General features: G+C 43.9%; 1 protein-coding gene across 4 annotated transcripts in view; it reads right to left on the bottom strand.

Annotated features, from left to right (window-relative positions):
- The window catches only part of Kiaa0895 (KIAA0895 ortholog), a 54624-nt gene that overhangs the window by 21900 nt on the left and 11833 nt on the right, over window positions 1-20891 (bottom strand). For 2 of the 4 annotated variants that reach the window (XM_036192143.1, XM_036192140.1), the window contains exon 3: window positions 3634-4328. In XM_036192143.1, the coding sequence (XP_036048036.1) occupies window positions 3634-4328 (695 nt within the window). Of the gene's footprint in view, window positions 1-3633; window positions 4329-14247; window positions 14550-20891 lie in introns of all 4 variants that reach the window. The other 2 variants (XM_036192141.1, XM_036192142.1) reach the window with 2 other exon arrangements.

The raw sequence follows: 20891 nt of genomic DNA, 5'->3' as shown, positions 1-20891 counted from the left end.
GCAGAGGGGATGGTTACTGTTACAACATACAGGAGTCAAAGAAAGTGAGGCCTGGCCTAGGAGGCTTGGGGCAGGAAGCACATCAGCCTGTGACAGCTGGAGTGTGCGGCCTACTCTGCTAGTAATTGGGGGATAGCTAGGAGAAAGAAAAGGAACCTGACAGCTGGAACAAGGCATCAGTGAAATGGTGGGTACTCGTACAAGATGCTCTGAGAGTACAGACCTGACTTTGGTGGGAGGTTTTGCAGTTTGGACTTAGGGTCAGCGACAGTGCTCAGCAGGGAAGGGCACGTGCCACCAAGCCTGATAACCCACACGGTAGAAGAAAACTGACTTCTACACATTGTTCTCTGACCTCCACACATGCACTGGGGGATCTGAGTGCCCCAACAAAGTAAGATTTGTTAAAAGCTTTTTGGTGGGCTGGAGAGATGGCTAAGAGGTAAAGAGCACTGACTGCTCTTCCAGAGGTCCTGAGTTCAATTCCCAGCAACCACATGGTGGCTCACAACCATCTGTAAGGAGATCTGGCGCCCTCTTCTGGCCTTTAGGCAAACATGCAGGCAGAACACTGTATACATAATAAATTTTAAAAATCTGGGGTTTTTTTTGTTTTTTTTTAAAGCTTTTTGGTTTCAAGGTAAGTTTTAAGGAAGCCTGAAATGTTTTCAGAAGGAAAGTGACATGACCAGATCTGAACCTTAGAAAGACCCTGACAACAATGTGGAAAGCAGGAGAGACTAGGGTAATGGAAACGCCAATAATAAGTTTTCCATAACATAAATGCAGGCTATGATTACGTTATAATAAAAGAGACAGCCCAAATACTTAAAAACCATTCTACCTATCCACATATGCAGCCCAGGGAATGAACAGACCTTAGACACTGAGGACACTCTGATATATGCCAAAGTCAGGCATAGCCCATTCCTCTGGGCCCTTGGATCTCCTCTTCTAGTCTGTGTGGACAGGGATGGAGCTAGACTGGGTGTATACAAAGGTTAGTGGACATGAGAATGTGATGGCTACCAGGTTGTTTATAAACAGCATACCAGTGCATGCCATTCCATCACATCTCAACAGAACAAGCATCTACTCAGGTGGTTTCCCAGTGAAAACTGTTGGAGCACATGCTAATATTGCTTCCACAGGTCAACATGCAGAGACATTCATCAATGTCATACTTCCAACTCTGACATAAGAGAATCGTTTTTTGTCATTAGGTTGAGATATGGCCCCACTTCTCCTATGTAGTATATTAAATGCCCATGCGATATAGTAACCTCTAGATAACCTATTAGCCTTATTATGTTAAAGTATCTGTGAAAGATTTGTGATTTTCTAAATAGGAAAGTATGTCATCTAGAGAGAGGTATAATTTAAAGACTTGATTTTTCTCTTCTCTCTCTTTTTTAAAAGACAGGGCTTTTGGTCTCTCTACATAGCACTGGCTGTCCTGGAACTCACTATGTAGACCAGGCTGGCCTTGAACTCTCACAGCTCCATCTGCTTCTGTCTCTGGGATTAAAGGCTTGAACCACCACACCCACCCCTAGGTTTCTGGTAAGTTTAAATATACCCAAGAGCAGGAAAACTGAGGATACCCAAGTTTCTAGCCTGTCTAGGCAGGGCTCACTAGGCTCTGTGCTGGCTTACACTCTGTTGCCCACACTGGATGCCCTGGTGGCTGAGTCCCAGGACTCCTTGACCATTGATAGGGAGACCAATAGGAACAGTCAAGAGTCTAGGTGGCATCTTGGCTCACTCTGGCAGGGTTATTACTCTTCGGTTCAGGACCATAGCCCTCCTCCAACAACAGAGAGCCTGCCTCGGAAGCACCCAGGCTGTGGAGCTCATGAGACTGCTGCTCAGTCCTGGAGATCTCTTCCTAGGATGAAGCTTTTCCAGGGCTGGGCAGGGAAGATGTGTGACGGCATATTATAACTCACTCAGATCCTGAAGAGTATTTCAAGCATATTTTCCTACCTTCTGTGATTTTTCTTTCATTTAATTCAAGTGCCTTAGAGAGCAAATCTGGAATCGACTGAGAACATGTCCCTGCTTGTGGCATTTAAGGTACAAGCCAGCTAGGACTACTGGTGCTATTTAGAAGCAGAGGGCAGTTCAAGTATGTTTAGTTGCCTGCAGATGGAAGTGAGCTACAGGCCAACTAGTGCCAACTACCTTCCAGAGGAGTAATAGAGAATTCATTTTGATGGGATATGGAGTTTGCCTTCCCAGTGCACAGGGATGCTGTATGCTGGGCTTCATACTAAAGAATAATAAATTTCAGTCAACATTTTCAGCACTGAGGGGAGATAAATGAATAGTATTTTTATAATTATAGAACTTAAATTTATAAGTCTACCCAATAACATAATCTACAAAAAAGGGTGGGGGCATAAGAGTGACTGCCAACTAAAAGGACAGCAGAGCAGGCCTGGGATGTAGCTCAGTTGGTAGAGGGCTTGCCTAGGAAGCTCAAAGCCCAGAGTTTGAGACCTAGCACTCATAAGTATCGTAAGCAGACAGACAATCAGAAGGTCAAGGTCATTTTCCCTACACAGGAACTCTGGGCCAGGCTGGGTCATTTGGAATCCTGTCTGAACAACAAACAGAAGGTGAGTGCTCACTGAAAACACAAAGGCAAGAGAAAAAGAGCTCTTCTACCAAGGAAAATGCAAAGCATATTTTATATCATCTTAGACATTTTAAAAGCTTTAATGCCTGGCGGTGTAATCCCAGCACTCAGGAGGCAGAGGCAGGTGGATATCTGTGAGTTTGAGGCCAGCCTGGTCTACAAAGCAAGTTCCAGGAAAGGCACAAAGCTACAGAGAAACCCTGTCTCGAAAAACAAACAAACAAACACCTGTCTCAAAAAACAAACAACAACAACAACAAAAAAGCTTTACAAGCTATGTACAAGAGCACACTCCTTATTTATTTCTAATAATATTGTATGTGGGGGAGACACACACATGCATGTGGAGTTGGCAGACAGTTTGCAGAAGTCAGGTCTCTCCTCCCTAACCTTGTGTTTCTTGGGGTTCAACTGATTTGGGGGTGTTAGACTTGGTGGCGGGCACCTTTACCTGCTCAGCCACCTCACCAGCCCAATGCCAGCACTTAGGAGGTGGAAGCAGGAAGATCTGGAGTTCAAGGATCTCTTCAGCCATGATGTAAATCTGAGGTTAGCTTGGGTTACCAGATGTTGTGTCCAGTACGTTCGTGAAGGGATGTTAGTGTAGAACAATTGCCTAGCATGTTCAAGACCCTGGGTTTGATCTCCTATACCCCAAAGGGGGAAAAAGCTGACTATAAAACAGAAACAGTGCAGTCTACCTAACCCTCATCTGTGGGCTAATGAGCCACAAGTTCATGACTTCCAAATCAAAGCATAGAATCACAAGTGGTTGCTAAGTCAGAGAACACAGTGTAGAGTCTGTAGATTTTGATTAGTGCAACATGGTTCTCATATAGGTGAGCAAGAGCACTCACTTGCAAATTTCTTGTCACATCCTTGGTGGGAGTTGATCATAGAGGACAGTAAGCTATCTCTTTTTGCTTATAAAATGTTAGATAATTGCTTCAGCTACAAAATGAGGATATGCTACTACAGAAGTGGCATTTTACCTGCTTAAGAAACCGGTCGGAGGCGTTGCTGTATTTGGCTAACACGCCTGGCAGAGTGGGATTGGCATACTCAAACTGAGGGTTGTAAGTATAATCCGACCTGAAGAACCTCAGCTTTTCTTTCTCCAGGTTCGTCGGCTTTATAGCGGTTAGTATACAGAGTTTCTTCCCAGAAAGGTCGTCTCCCTTCTCAAAGCTTCTGCACAGCTGAGGTTGCTGCTTTGACTTTGGAAGAGAGGTGAGGTTGTGGCGGCTGGCCTTGCTTTTCGGTTTAGGTGGCAGTGTTAGGCCGTTCCCTGTAACAGAGATATCACGGGTAAACTTTATAGGACTTGGTACTGAACTAGTGACACAAACAGCAGACTGCCTGTCCAGGCAGAACCAAGTACCACTGCTTGTCACAGGCACCAGGGCTGTCATCCTGTGAGGATCTTTGCTATGAGAGGAACTAGGAGATTTGCTGGGCTTTCTACGTCTTTTGGAGAAGGCAGAGGAAAATTGCTTTTGTGAATGGTGCTTTCTCTCCTCTTTGCTCTGTAGTAGAACATTGTAACTACTGGTTCCAGTTGTGAAAGTGTCCTTGAGCACTCCAGAGGACAAACTCGAAAAGCTTCTTTTGCCGTCAATGATCAACACCTTCTCTGCATTTAGAACGGACTTCTTAGCAAGTTCATGCTCAGGCCAGTGAAGCTTTTCTGTGATGTAAACAAAATCAAAACAAAGAAACAACAGAGATGCCAGGTGAAGCAAATTGCTATTAAATGGAAAGTATCTTGAAGGTTCTGTTTACAACTTACAAATATCTTTAGAAAAGCTATTTTAAATATCAAAAGGTCATATTACTATGATCCATAAATATTATATCAGATTGTTCAGCTTCAAGCTATCCATGTGGTCAAAGTCTAATAAGACATGACATAATGTACAAGAACACTCTAAACACCTCACACTGTGAACTTCACAAGGACAGATTTTATGATAATATCAAAGCACCATCCAAGACACTTTCAAGGTTAATGTCATCTTGACATTTGAGACTAAATACAAAGAAAACCACCAGTAACAGCAGAATGCAGGCTGTGCGACCTCAGAACTCAGGAGACTAACGCAAGAGGACCGTGGGGTCTGGGGCCAGCCTGGACTAACAAGGGAGTAGCAGCCCAGGGTTACATAGCAAGACCTTATTTATCTTAAAAACAAACTGTAGCTGGGAGTGCTGGTGACACCTTTGATCCTAGCACTCGGGAGGCAGTGGCAGGAAGATCTCTGAGCTCAAGATCAGTCAATCAAGTGCCATGAAAGCCAGGGCTACAGAGACAAAAAATTAAAACTAAACAAATACCCACCCCCAAAGAACAAAATCCCCCAAATACAAACACAACTGTGTTGTGAAACAATCTTTTTGTACACTGTGAAGATGTGTCACTTGGATTGGTTTAATAAAGAGCTGAATGGCCAATAGCTAGGCAGGATTCTCAGGGCAGAGAGGATGCTGGGAGGAAGAAGAGCAGAGTCACCATCCAGACTCAAAATAACCAGGATGGACATATTAGAGATGAGGTAATCAGCATGTGGAAGAACGTAGATTAAAAATATGGGTTAACTTAACTTATATGAGCTAGTTAGAAACAAGTCTAAGCTAAGGCCAAGCTTCATAATTAATAATAAGCCTCTGTGTCATTTTTAGTGAGCTAGTGGCCCAAAAAGAAAAGTCCATCTATACAACAGTGCTTTTCTATCTGAAAAAACAAAACATTTTTAAGATTCAAGAGATAATCAGCTAGGTGCAGTGGCATGCACCTTTAATCTTAGCCTGGGAAGCAGAGGCAATAGATTTGTATGAGTTTGAGACAGCCAAGTCTACAGTGAGTTCCAGGTCAGCCAGGGATACACAGTGAAATCCTGTTTAAAAGGGAAAAAAATCAACTGATGATATATATGTATCTAGGCATGTTTTAGTAAGATTAGTCACTATTAATAATTGGTTGAGAGCCTGGGATGTACCTTGGTGACAGAATGTTTGCTATTTCTGCAGCATAGAAAACAACAACAATAATTTTGGGAGGAGGTGGTGGTATCACATGCCTGTAATCCTCAAACTTGAATGGTAGAAGCAGGAGGATCAGAATTTCAAGGTTATCCTTAGCTGCATACTTTCAGGCCAGCCTGGGCTATATGAGATGCTGTTGCCAAAAAAGAAAAAATATCACTATTACAAAAGTATCAGTATTTTAAATGTCAAGTTGAAGACTGTATTTAAGTCTCACAAATGCTTTCAACAGTTAAGAGTTGTCTAGACCACTGTTCACGCACTAGTTTCGAAGCTGTTAGCTAGGCATGGTAGCTCACATGTGGAATTCCAGCATTTCAGAGATAGAAGTGGGAAGATCAAGAGTCCAAGATCATCCTTATCTACACAGAGAGCTCTAAGATAGCGTGGGGTACATGAGATTCATATCTTTTTATCCCACAAATGAACGGCATATTGAGCACACATCTTTAAACATCTATATAAACGCACACCTAGACTGGCCCCATGCACAGCCTACTTTCCCACTAGTGCTGGGGATGGAGGCCACAGACCCCATGTTCCAGAGAAGCACTCTAGCACTCAGTTACAGCCCCCTCCTGCAACTGACTCTGACTCTGAAAACAGGCTATTCCTATGAAGCCTTTTAATAATACAGCACAACACATGGTTAAATAAGGTGCTATGGACAGGGAGGTGGTGGCCCACACCATTAATCCCAGCACTTGGGAGGTAGAGTGAGGCAGATCTCTGTGAGTTTGAAACCAGCCTGGTCTACAGAGTGAGTTCCAGGACAAGGCTACACAGAGAAACCCTGTCTCAGAAAACCAAAAGAGATGTTATGTTTATCACTTGGGGGCAGGCTCCTGGCATGTTATGAGCAGAGACTAGGAACAGCGGCAAAATTACCCCCAAGAGTTCCCGTTTTTTAGAGTTTACAGCCCACATGTTGTGCTGATTTTTATTATTTTATTTTTGGGGACAGGATCTCACTCTGAGGAAGCCAGACTTGTCTGGAACTCATTATGCAGCCCAGGCTGGCATTCTCCCACCTCAGTTCCCCAGTGCTGGGCTTACATTTTGGAATTTTATAGTACACTTAAGATCCAGGACTAATCTCATTGATTTATGTTATTTAGTCATAAAGTACCAGGGACTTCCAAATTAATGATTTTTTTTGTTTCAAAAGGGGGGGTATGGGTTGGGGATTTAGCTCAGTGGTAGAGTGCTTGCCTAGCAAGTGCAAGGCCCTAGGTTCGATCCTCAGCTCCGAATAAACAAACAAACAAACAAACAAAAGGGTGGGTATAGTGGCACACATCTTTAATCCAAGCAAAAGCAGAGGTAGGTAGATCTCTGTAAATTCAAGACCAGCCTAGTCTACACAGTGAGTCCAGGCCAGCCAAGACCATACAGTTAGGATCTGTTTATAAACAAGCCTTACTGTACTCCAGAGGGCTCTTTAAAAAGCTCTGAGCCTGCAGATGTAGCCCACCTTACCTAGCAAGGATGAAACTCTGGATTCGGTCCCCCAGCATCATTAACAATGTTGCAGCATACTTGGGAAGGAGGTGGAGGGAGGAGATCATTAGTTCAAGGTTATCTTAAAACCTACACAATATTTGAGACCAGCTTGGGCCACAAAAAAACAAAAACAAAACAAAATCCTATAAACCAAAGCTCTCATCCCTTCCCTGAGGAATCCACACTCCACACTTGGGTACATCTCCCTTCCCAAGACTCTGCCTTGAGAAGCCATTCCAGTGCTTTCTTGGGTGTGTCTTTCTTCCTTCTGAGTGCCTATCTTACCCTTGTTTTTAAGCCTGTATCAAAACGTCTTTATTTAGCCCACTCACTCCTTGCCGGGTTGCCTGAGAGGAGGAGGAGGGAGAAGCTGGAAGTGCATACGGTTGTTACCATGTGTGGAATTGCAAAGAACAAACAAAAGATAGTCTATTAAAAACAACAATCCTGCCAAAATCTTCATGGGGGAGTAGGAAGTAACAGAGGGGTGCCTGACAGAACCCCTCTCCCCAGGAATCCTGGCGTTTCAGTTCACTTGTTAATGATCTACTGGGGGCCTCCTTCCATCTGTTCTAGAGTCTTCCAGAACGTATGGTGAGGCCAGTCCTGCCAAATGTTGGATAGTCTACAGCATCCAGCAAAGTGAGCCACATGGCAGTCCTGCAGGAAACTCATCTAAGATGTATGGAATTTATTTCCCAGTCACACTAATCCTATTTCAGCTGTATTAAATAGTACAGAACCTGAGTTGTTTGTGATGGCTCACACATTTAATCCTAGAACAGAACCTGAGTTGTTTGTGATGGCTCACACATTTAATCCTAGTACAGAACCTGAGTTGTTTGTGCTGGCTCACACATTTAATCCTAGCACAGAACCTGAGTTGTTTGTTATGGCTCACACATTTAATCCTAGTACAGAACCTGAGTTGTTTGTTATGGCTCACACATTTAATCCTAGTATTTGGGAGGCTGAGGCAGAAGTATTGTCATAGTTAAAAGTGAGCCAGAGCGCCAGGCGGTGGTGGCACATGCCTTTAATCCCAGCACTCGGGAGGCAGAGGCAGGCTGATCTCTGTGAGTTCAAGGCCAGCCTGGGCTACAGAGCGAGATCCAGGAAAGGCGCAAAGCTACACAGAGAAACCCTGTCTTGAAACACACCCCCCCCCCAAAAAAAAAGTGAGCCAGAGCTTCAGAGGAAGAACTGTGTTTCAAAAAACAAAACCTATAAGGCCATCAGGATGCTCAGTGGGAAAGGTCCTTGCCATCAGTTCTGTCCACCTGAGCTTGATCCCTGGAGCCCACTCCAGGTAGAGACAGAATGACTCCTACAAGTTGCCCCCACGTCCAGGGCACTTCAGCCAATCGCAAATTTTCATTCAAAACCCGGAGGGACTGCAAAGCTGGACAAGAACCTGTGACTAAGAGGTCGAATGCCCTTGGAAGAACCTACTACTGTTACTTTGCTAAATGGACACAGCATAAAACTGCCTAATAAATACTTATCCTTATACCACAGTACAGTTCTCGGCTCTTACTGCAGTGGATGTCATCTAACACAGACTCACAATTAGATGTGAGTGTGGAATAATCAGCCCCAATGTGACTTCTGCATCAGCTCCCCTACTTCCAAGGCTCAGGAACACAACAGAAAAGAAGGTGGAAAGGTTCGGGGAGACAAAACAGGAGGCTGCTGTGAACTAGGGTCTTCTGGTCACAGGAGGACTGCCGCACCCATGAACTCAGAGCAGCTCTAGCTGCCTCACAAGACCCACACAAGATCAAGCCAGCCAGTGGTGCTGGAGGAAGGAGAGACTTTTCATTAGTGGTCACTGGTGAAGTGCTTATGTTTCTGTCAACTGCCCTCACCCATGTCCCTGTAAGTGTCCCTCCATAGGCCAACAAAACATGAAGTGAAGGGGAACTGGCTGGAAGGAGGAAAGCCATGGAGCGGGAGAGGGATAAGGGTGCGGAGGGTCTAATACAACACCAATACATTATGTAAACATCCCACGAGTATACAAACCAGTCTAGGCTAACTGAACATTTTAAATAGAAGTAGTAGTGCATTGAAATGACTTCTCAGCATTAGCACTCTGGCAAATACACAGATTTTTCTAACACGACAAAAGCTTCCTATCAATCTAGAACGGGAGAAAAGGATACCCTGATTCCTGGCTTCATCCCCAGCTTTTCAATGACTCTCTGTGATATCAGCCCAATCATTAAACCCATCAGGGGCTCTTGTTCCTTATCTAAAAGCAGGAGGGAGAAGGGCCACCACTCAATAAACAAGTATTTCACTACTAGGAATGGTTAGGTTTCAGAAGAATGATAAGGTCCCGGTTGGAAGAGAGACCAGAGAAAGCAACACCTGGTGGAAAAATACCAGTCAACAACTCTGGCCTACAAACTAGCACTTTCTGTTTTTCTGTTCCGGGTCGATCTTCCTCCTTTTCCAGCTTTTGGCTCAGCATTTTGTTCTTTTGTTTTTGATGTGTCTTTCTGTGTGTGTTTGAATGAATATATACCACTTGTGTACACATACCCTCAGATGCCAGAAGAGATGGTCAGGTCTCTCAGAGCTAGAGTTATTGGTAGTCATGGGTACAGGGGCGCTGGAACTCTGAATCTCTAAAAATCAACAAGCACTCTTAACTGCTGACCCATCTCTCCAGCACGACCCCCCACATACTTTTTTAATACCCCCCACATACTTTTTTAATACAATATCTCACTGTGTCATCCTGGTTTGTCTGGAACTCTCTAGATCAGGCTGGCCTGAACTCGAGAGATCTGCCTCTGACTGGCTTTTGAACCTAGGGTCTACATATGCTACACAGCAGCTACACACACTCCCAGGCAAATTAAAATCTCATGATTCATTAATACTTATAAAACCTGACAAGTTGGGTTAATATTGCAATAGGATGCCCAGTTGCAAACACAAGTGTAAAACAGAACAAAACGAAAACTTCATAATGTCCAAAGACAAACACTTTAATGTCACCAGGTATTTCACCACTTAAGCGCAAATGATATCTATCAACAGCATTGATTTATTAGAACACTGGAGTATTCTGCAATGGAAATAAAACAGGTCACAAGTGACAACGTTGAGGAACATCAGATAATGTTGGATAAAGGAAGCCAGTACTGATTACATTTATATTTAGTTCAGAAGCAGCAAAACTAGCCTAGGCTTCTGTGGCTTATGCTTGTAATCCAAGCATTTAGGGGACACTGAGAAAGGAGGCCAGCCCAGGTTACACAGGAAGTTCCAAACCAATCTGGGCTAGAATGAGAACCTATCTAAAAAAACAATACTCCCTTGCCCCTGCACAAAGAAAGAAAACAGAAAACAAAATTCAAGCAACCAAATTCTCTACTCTTTCTTTCTTCTCCAGCATTTCCTTCCCTAGGCTACCTTTCTGTCTCCCCTTTCATATGCAGGGAGGTGAACAAAACCGCTGTAAGCAGGTCGACACTGCAAACTGTTCATAGTTTTGTTACCGGTAAGCAGGTCGACACTGAAAACTGTTCATAGTTTTGTTACTGGGGAAGGCCATCAGTACAACAGATATGAAACTTCAACCGTGGCAGCTACTTCTACAAGATGACTTCCAGGTGTTAGGGGAGTCTGATAGGAAGTGCTCTTTGCAATGAAAATGGGCAGCTATTGACCAAACATCCCGAGAGAAGAGGTGTCTAGGGAGAAAATAATAAGCTGCGGGACTGACTGGCCATGTGACAGGAGCGGGGAGAGAAGGGGATGCTGGCCAGCAATGAGGCTGTAGGGGAGGAATCTGATTTGAACTGCGAAGTTGCGGACAGGTTTTTCTCCTAAAGCTAGGGAAACTGTGTTTCTGTTGTTAAGTCATGGTCAATGCTCTCTTCTACCATCACAGATTTCTAGCTGAAGAAGCAACAACAACAAAGTCTCATGTTAGAAGACTCTTATTAGGGTTGGTGAGATGGTTCAGTGGGTAAAGGTGCTTCTTGTCAAATCTGACAACTTGAGTTCCATCCCCAGAACTCACAAAGTAGGAGAGAACTAAATCTTGAAAATCATGCTGACCTCCATGTGGAGGTCATACATGGTACAGCATAGCATATTCACCCTCCTCAACTCCCTTACACACACACACACACACACACACACACACACACACACACACACACACGAGAGAGAGAGAGAGAGAGAGAGAGAGAGAGAGAGAGAGAGAGAGAGAACACAAATGCTTGAGGAGTATTATTAGCAGGGTAACACTAAGTAGTCTCAACTGAGACTAGGAAGTACACATTCTGTATGGTGCTTCACAACTGTAACCCTAGCCCTTGGGAAGCAGAGGCAAGAGGAACTCCAGTCTGAGGCCAACATGGCCTACACAGTGAGACCCTGCCTCTGAAAACTGAAAGGAAACCAGGCATTATGGTGAAGTCCTTTAATCCCAGCACTCTGGAGGCTAAGGCAGGTAGATCTCTTGATTTTTGAGGCTAAGTGGTCTACTAGAGAGTTCCAGGCCAGACGGCTACAAACTGAGACCTGGGCTCAAAACAAAACCTGAGGGGGAAAAAGCTACTGAAATGTAACACACAATACTGGGGATTACAGGTGTGAACCACCATGCCAGGATACTGAGGGTTTGGTTTTGTTTTTTGAGTCAGGTCTCACACATACCAGGCTGTCCTCACACTCACTGTGTTCAAGGATAACCTTGAACTCCTGATTTTCCAAATCCTGAGGTTACAGGTGCATCCCACCATTTTAGCTGGTTGCTTGAGGCTTGATGGAAAAGAATATTATCCCAGGAAGTCGTAAGACAATGACAGCTAGGTGTGGTTCCTCACAAGACCCTGGAGACAGGACTGCTGTGAGTCCTGTACCAGTCCGGCTACAAAGTGAGGCTAAAGTGTGTCTAAAGGAGAACAAATGTTCTAAGAGGTGAGCTAGGTATGGTGTTGCAAACTGTAATCCCAGCCCTCAGGAGACTAAGGCAAGAGGCCTCTCTGTGCTATGGAGAAAAAAAACAGGAGAGAAAAAGACAAAGGAGCAATGGAGAGGGGAAAGAAGGTAAGGAACCCTCTTCTGATTTGACGCCATTTCCACACGACACAGTGTTTTCTATAGCTCCCCGGGGCTGTGTCACCCCACTGTCCAAGCAGCAGTGTCATCAGGACATCAGATTTAGATGATAGTACATCGTGGGCATAAAGTGACTTCACAGATGACTGCACCTCACTTTTGAAACATAATATGCACTTTATATTTACAGCTTTTTACCCCCTGCTTGAACTTGTGATTCTCCTCCCTCCTGTGTGCCAGGGTCCCAAGTGTGCGCTAACACGCCCAGTTGACATGGTACTTGGTATGGAAGCAGGGCTTCTTACATGGGAGGCAAGCACTCTCTCCACAGCTCCCAGTTCCTTTACATTTATTTTAGGATAGGCTCTCAATAAATTGCCCAGGAAGACCTTGAACTTGCCATCTTTCTGCCTCAGCTTCCCGAGTAGCTAGGACTACAGACCTATGCACCAGGCTGGCAAATTTACTGCTATTTCAAAGCTGAAAAAGGAGGAATGCATTCCCATCAGCACTCTCACCACAATCAGGTTTTTCTGCTAACAGGAAGAAAATGAGCACCTGAGACACCAGGCAAAGTGAGGGAGAGTCAGGATAGTCCAGGTGTGTTTTCAGCTACGATCTCTTCCTGTGAAGAGGTTGGCCTGTCCCAATCACTGATTGATATTTCAGCAAAAAAAACCCTAGACTACAGGAGAGTCTGTCTAAAACGACAATGACGATGATGACGACGATGATGAATATGAAACCCCTTTGTAATAATGTCTAAAACTACTAGAGACAAAAGTGATATCTACATCAAATCACAATTTTAAAAAGCCTAACGCCAATTTAAGTGGCCTCTAAGATCTTGGCTTTTATAACTAAGTTTCCTGTCAACATAACGTGGAAACTATAGGTTACCAGGTTTGCACAAAAATCAGTTCTGCACATAGTATAAAAAATTAAGATCAGAAATATTTTCACTGAAAAATAATTTAGTTTTTCAATTTAAAAAATACTGCTGTGCCGGGCAGTGGTGGCGCATGCCTTTAATCCCAGCAATTGGGAGGCAGAGGCAGGCGGATCTCTGTGAGTTCGAGGCCAGCCTGGTCTCCAAAGCGAGTTCCAGGCAAGGCGCAAAGCTACACAGAGAAACCCTGTCTTAAAAAAACCAAAACCAAAACAACAACAACAAAAAATACTGCTGCAACACACATGTGAGTTTCTAAGTACCACAATGAAACCTATTACTTTGCATGCTAATTTAAAAAAGTCTTAGCCAGTGATGTCCATAACCTCAGCACTTGGGAGACTGGGGCAGAAAGATCACAAGTTCAAGGCAAGTCTGGGTAAGGTGGTCAGATCCTGTCTCAAAACAACTAATTCAGAAAACTCGTCTTCTAGGTACTGTAAGACCCTGAAGCTAAAAGTTCTAGGCTTATTTTTTTTTACTCTAGTTTGGGAATTAGCTATTCCCCTTAACTCTGTTATTTTGGTACCTGTCCTGAAGAAATGTTTTCATGCTGAATCAAACGCAGGGGAAATGGCCCAGGAACTGTATATTATTATTATTAAAGATTTAAATATAGCCAATATGAACAGATACTTAAAAATGAAAGGCAAACTTTCCAACCTTGGACCTAAACACCCATTCTTATTAATACCATCAATTCAAGATGTTTTAGAATAAAAGCATACAAAACATACTCTGAAATGTTTCCTTAGCTGACTTTTTTGTGAACATTCTAGAAAATAGAACACCTCACTGCACACCTAAAATGCTCTGAAATCAGACTGTACTCTAGACTACACTCTGTAGATTGCACAGCTAGTACCCATGGCTGGTGACTGACAACAAAAAAGGGACAGCTCCCTTCTCTCTGCAGGGCTTGGGGTGCCGCGCCGCGACTGCTACCTCTCAGTCCTCCAAGTCCCGACCCTAAACGGTCTCCACTCGCTGCAGCCGCGCCACCGGGGCGGGCCTTGTCTGCACTCACCCGTCACGCGAATAGACTCCAGCATCGTCCCACCCTGGCCAAGGCCGAGGCCGGCGGGCCGCAGTGGCGAAGACTCCCGGGAGGTAGCTCGGGACCAGCCAGGGCAGGAAAAGCAGCGAAAGGCGGAGGACGTCGGACGCAGCGGCTGGTAGGTGCACTGGCGGTTCCACCTGGCCACAGCGTTGAGAACACGCCTCGGTGACGTTTCAGCTCCCCCGTTGCTAGGAGACGTTCCTGCCTTCTGCGCGCACCATGCGCCACCAAATGTGCTCGCCGCTGGAGGCGCTCCTGTGACTGAGAACCTGCTCGCAGGGAGAGAGGCGAACTACAACTCCCAGCGTGCACAGCCCCCGTGGGCTAGTCTGCCGTGGCTTAGGTGTCTGGACAAAGGCACACTTGCGTTTGAATTTGACAGTTCGGAAAAAAGTCTGTATGAGGCTCAAAGGGGCCTTAATTTCCTGATGGCAGCGCGAAATAGGAATGGTGTGATAATTCTCAGTTTTAGCTGAGCAGTGAAAATGTAGTGCCCTGACCTTTCAGCTAATTTACGTGATATGAAACAAGACGATTTTAGATTGAACCGATTTTTTTTAAAAGTGGATGGTCATGTATGGTGGCACATGCCTGTGATCCCAACACTTGGGAGGTGTGGCAAAGAGGATCAGGGATTCACGGTAGTGAGTTTTGAGATCATCGTGGACTATACCAGACTGTCTCAAAAAGAATGAATGAATGGATGGATGATGGGTGGGTGGGTGGATGGATGGGTGGGTGGGTGGATGGATGGGTGGGTGGATGGGTGGGAGAATGAATATTTTTTAATTGAAAGAGAAGGTGCTGGGGAGATGGCTCTTGCGGAGGATCTCAGTTTGTTTCTCAGCACCCATATCTATTCCACGGCCCTCCATTGCTCTCCCCAGGCACCTGCACTCAACTGGTCTACAAACACTCATGACACACACATATACACACACATTTTCAAAAATAAATTGAAAGGGGAAATGTATTGGGGATGTAGTTCAGTTGGTGGCATGGTTGCCTGGCATTCATAAAGCCCTGAGTTTGATCCCTGGTATGCAAAACCTGGCCTGATAGCACTTGCTTATAATTCCAGCATTGGGGAGGTAGAAGCAGGAGGATCAAGATATTCAAGTCTCTCTGTGGGCTTTAGGCCAGTCTGGGTTACAAATATTTGATTTGTGTACCTAATTTATGTTGTAGAATATTATTTTAAGATGTGTTACTTTTGTCTATGTTGCATTTGTTTAACTCTGTGAAGCTGTGTTACTGTGCCTGTCTAAAATATCTGATAGTCTGAAAAAGAACTGAATGGCCAATGGCGAGTCAGGAGAAAGGATAGGTGGGGCTGGCAGGCAGAGAGAATAGATAGAAGGAGAAATCTGGGGAAAAGGGAGAAGTTGCCAGAGAAGGAGGAGGACACCAGGAGTCAGCCACCCAGCCACCCAGCCAGCCATGGAGTACAGTGAGAGTAAGATGACAGAAGTAAGAGAGAAAAAAGCCCAGAGGCAACAGGTAGACGGGACAAGTTAAGAAAAACTGGCAGGGGTTGGGGATTTAGCTCAGTGGTAGAGCGCTTGCCTAGCAAGTGCAAGGCCCTGGGTTCGATCCTCAGCTCCAAAAAAAAGATAAGACTCTGTGTATCTATTTGGGAGCTGGGTGGCAGGCCCCCAAAAGAGTAAAAAACAACCAACAACAAATTCATATAACTATACACAGGGGTTGCATAAAGATGTTCTCAGAGGAAATAAATTTATTTTAAACCAATTATTTGTATACATAGAATTTTGCCATTTTTAAAATATAAAGGTAAATTTTCACACTGAGACGATGTGCTGGTTCATTTTTTCATAAAGAATTAATCTCAGCTGAATATTTAATCATGCAGGACAGAGTATCTTCAATACTGCTTTACATTTAGTGTGTGTGTGTGTGTGTGTGTGTGTGTAAGCATTTATGTGCCATGACATGTGCGTGGCGGCCAGAGGACAACATGAAGGAGTCAGTTCTCTCCTTCCACCAAAGATTCTGGTTCTCCACCTTAGATTGTCAGGCTTGGTGGAAGGCACCTTTACCTGCTGAGCCATCTCACCAGCTACATTTTCCACATTTTTCAGAGGCGGTGTTTTTTCTTTTCATCATTATCAATGCTGAGAGCACCACTTTACATAAGCACTAGTACAAAATTGCAGGTATATGTTTAAGGATATTTCAGAATGTCAGAAATTCTGTCCCAATCTCAAGACTAAGTTCATTTCAATTAAAAATAAATAAAGACTCAAATCAGCAACTCAAGCACCAAAAAAAAAAAAAAAAAAATTTTTTTTTTTCAGGGATTGTGGTAATGGTGACATAGTCTTCCAGTAGGCCAGGTTGACCTAGCACTCACTACATAGCTGAGGGTAACTTTGAACTCCTGACCCTCCTCTCTGCTCAGCCACTCAAGTGCTGAGATTGCAGGAGTGTACCAGTGTACCACTACACATGGCTAAAACTACAACTATTCTTAACATTTTTAAAAGATTCTTTTTTTTATTATGTTTGTGTTTTAATTTTACATATCAGCCATGGGGTCCCCTGTCCTCCCGCTCCCACCCCCCCATTCCCATCTCCTCCAGGGCAAAGACTTCCCTGGGGATTCAGCTCAACCTGGTAGATTAAGTACAGGTAGGTCCAGTCCCCTCCTTCCAGGCTGAACAAAGTGTCCCTTAATGTGGTCTTTAAAAAATTATTTTGTGTGTATGCATGTTTTCTTTCATGTGTGTGCCACATGTATGCCTGGTACCCATAGGGGCCAGAAGAAGGCATCAGATTCCCTGAAACTGGTTTTATGGTTGGTTTTGAGCCACTCCTTGGGTGCTGGTAACTGAACCCAGGTCCTTTGCAAGAGCAGCAAGTGCTCTTAACTACTGAGCCATCTCTCCAGCCCTTCAAACAGCAACTTTTAAAAGCAAACATTCTAATACAATACAGCCTACAGACACACTAGGTACTTACATGCTGAAGGATAATGGTGGAGAAATATTAAAAGCCTTTGTTTCCATAATTAAGCCATTACACTGTGTTTCCATAAGAGCAGAAAACCTTATACATACAATAAACCACTGCCACCCTTAACATCAGGTCATCTAGAATCCAAGCCGAGGTGTTTTAGGTGGCATTCATCAGTGCTGATGGGGGACAGCACACAATCTGGACATGTCTTGTGTTCAGAGCCCAGGCTGCAGTAACTTCACTTCATGTCATGCTGGTGAGTGCTACCAGAACAGCTCTGCATCAATACACTTGATCTGAAATCAGTATTTGATCATTACATGTCCCTTTACTGCTGACAAAAATTTTCACAACCCCCACATTCAGTTACATGACCCCATCTGGAGCCTCAACCCTCAGTTTCCGAAGCTGAGTCCTAGATGACCCTTGTAGTCTCATCCTGACTCAAATCTATTTTCAAAACCCAGTGGCCAGAGTGATCCTGTTGAAGTCAGACCAGGTCACTCTGCCCACTGCCCGTGAAGCCCTTTATGACCTAGCTCTGGGTGTCTTTCTGACGTCATCTCCTATGCCCTCAGTCTTGTCCTGGAGCCCCCTGGCAACCTTGATGCTGCCCAGCAGTGACAGACTGTCTCACCACAAGGCCTTGTCCTGGGTGTTTCTCTCTGCCTGGAATGCCCCTCCAGATGGCTGTAGACTACCCCTCATGACATTCAAGTTCTGATCCAAGTGTCACTATTCTGTAAGACTTTCCTAGTCATGCTGCTTGAAATTCCTCATCGTGATTCATATTTCATGTCCCCCTTCTGTGCTTTAGTTCCCTTAGACTTCTTTGGTATGATGTGTTCTATGGTTTCCTGGATTTCTTTCCTATTGCCTGTACCCTTTCATAGGACATGCAACGTTTGTTTTTTGCTTTAGAGCTATAGAGATCGAATCTAGGGTCTCACACATAAGCACACTGATCTCTGTTCACATCTGTACTCTGCATCAAGGGAGTGGGGAGCTGGAGAGATGGCTCAGCAGTTAAGAGTACAGTTAAGAGGATCTGGGTTCAGTTCCCAGCACCCACATGCCAGTTAACAACCATCTGTAACTCTGGTGTCGGGGGATCCAGTTATGGTTTCTCAGGCATAGTAAGCATGTGATGCACAAACATATATACAGGCAAAACAAAACAAAACAAAACAAAAACAAAAAAAAACCACCCTTAGATATTGTATAAAAAAAATGAAAAAATTCACAAGAGGAAAAAGATGAAGAAGAGTGCCTGGCACATAGCAGACACTCAATACATGTGAACTGGTAAGTGAATAGTAGAAAGTGTATGGATTTTCAGTGTCACCTCAACAAACAGAATGATATCAGCTGGTCTTCAGATGCACTTGTATTTTGTTTCAAGTGTTTGCCTAACCAATGAGAGTTGAAGTTACTCTTGCAACACAGGGCTGCATTCAGAAACTCGTTTTTCAAGTTTTCTATGAGCACCTTACCTCCCAAATTTCTAGTTTCTAAAGTAACTGTACCTTCAGGGCTATTTTTCACAAAGGAAAACTTGCGGATAGTAGGCAGTACTATGCCCAAAGTCCAGCCTGCTGCCCTTTACCAGGACCTTGTGAACTCACTTTCTTCATAACACAGAATTGTTCTGGAATGTGGTTTGGTGCTCCTCTCAGGTGCAGCAGATAGGAGTGGATTTACTGCAGCTGCTGTCATTCCTGCGCCTCTATGGAAACCATGTCCCTGTGGTTGAATGAACGCCTTACTCATGAGATGCCTTTAGCCCTCAGTGTAAACTGGTGCTCTGGATAAAGTACCCTAAGGTCCATGCTGCCAAGTGGAATGGTAAAGAGGGCTTTAGAAAGTCTTATGTTCACACTTTGTGCAGTTTTCTGTAAACGTGGTTAGCAGCATGGGTTAGCTCTCTCTACATTTAACTTTGTGTTTCAGCTCTGGCTGCGCAAATCCGAGCTTTGAAAGTACTATGCAAGAGTCCACTACTACTGGACTAGGCCTCAGCCCCACATACATTACATTTGAAATCACCAAAATGTATGCATTTCACCTGTTTTTATACACAAGGGCCTGGCTTAAAGTTTTTAGAATATAGAAGGACTTTACTAACTAGTAGGGAAGATTTGAAATACTTGACATACCTTAAATGTATGAATATATGTGTATATATTGCATAATACATACATACTTACTATACATACATATACAAGTTAGATTATATACTAAAAGTGTATCTCCTCTTCAATGTTCATCAATCCTAAGAAGTTTGGAGTTTGGGGTGGTGGTACATGCCTTTAATACTAGCACTTTAGACACAGAAGCAAGCAGATCTCTTCCTGCCTGGTCTATGTAATGAGTTCTAACCCAGCCAGATTTACATAGTGACACCCTGTCTCAAAACAGAAATGAAAACGAAAACCTTACAAATTCTAAAAATGGAGAAATAGCTCAGTGGTTAAGTTAAGCATACTACTTGCTGTGCAGAGGACCTGAGTCCAATTCCAGCACCCACAACCATATGTAACTGGAATTCCAGGGGCACCAACACCTTCTCTGACTTCCATGGGCACATGGTACACATAAATACATGTAGGTGAAATATTCATACACATAAAATGAATAAATCTTTTTAGAAAATTCTGAAAATGGCTGCATGCGGTGAGGTATGTAAAAGGTTTCTGTACCCCGATATTGGATTTCTCTGCCAATACAATAAATCTGATCTGGCTGAATCAAACCGAATTAAAGTTCAGGTTTTATACTGAGCAAAGCATTCTCAGGTGATCCCAAGGGAAGAGGAGAAACCACTATACAAGTGTGTGGTCTGGAGCATCTCAGGGGGAGGAGCTGACACTTGGTCTTTCTTGGGGTGGGCTCTGGGGAGAGAGAGACAGAGACAGAAAGAAAGAGAGGAGAGAGGAGAGGAAGAGAGGAGAGCGGGGAGAGAGGAGAGAGAGAGTGAGGAGAGAGAAGGGGGAAATCGGAGAGTTCTAGAGAGGAGAGACAGGAGAGAGGGGTAGAGGGGTAGAGGGGGGAGAGAGGGAGAGAGGAGAGGGGGACCCACACTGGAGAGCCCCAACTGCTTGCCTTTACTCTCATCACTGGAGAGGCAAGGGCAGGTGGGTTTCTGAGTTTTAGGCCAGCCTTATGTACACAGTAAACCAAAGATACACAGTGAGACTGGTGTTTTTGTTTTTGTTTTTGTTTTTGTTTTTTAAAGAGAATCCTAAAACTGAATTTGATATTTGTACTTAGCCCACTTGGAATCCCAACCTCACACTTATTTTTATGTTCATCCTACCAATATTTGTTTGTCATTTTCATTTTTAAAATCTTTTTTTTTTTTTTTCTTTTTGGGTTTTTGAGACGAGTTTCTCTGTAACAGTCCTGGCTGTCTTAGAACTCACTTTGTAGACTAGGCAGTCCTCAAACTTGCAGAGATCTGCCTCCCAAGTTCTGGGATTAAAGGCATGTGCCACCACTACCCCACTTATTTTTTAAAAATTAATGTGTTCTATAAAGACATGTCAGTATAATTCAAACATCTAAAATTATGTTTTGCATATATCATCCAGACATTTGCTAACAAATTCATGAACACAGAGTTTATCTAAGGC

Source organism: Onychomys torridus, chromosome 7, assembly GCF_903995425.1.
Source record: "Onychomys torridus chromosome 7, mOncTor1.1, whole genome shotgun sequence".
In the NCBI taxonomy this organism is placed as follows: Eukaryota; Metazoa; Chordata; class Mammalia; order Rodentia; family Cricetidae; genus Onychomys; species Onychomys torridus.
Note: the sequence above shows the minus strand (reverse complement) of the source record. Positions and strands in the feature narration are given on the sequence as shown.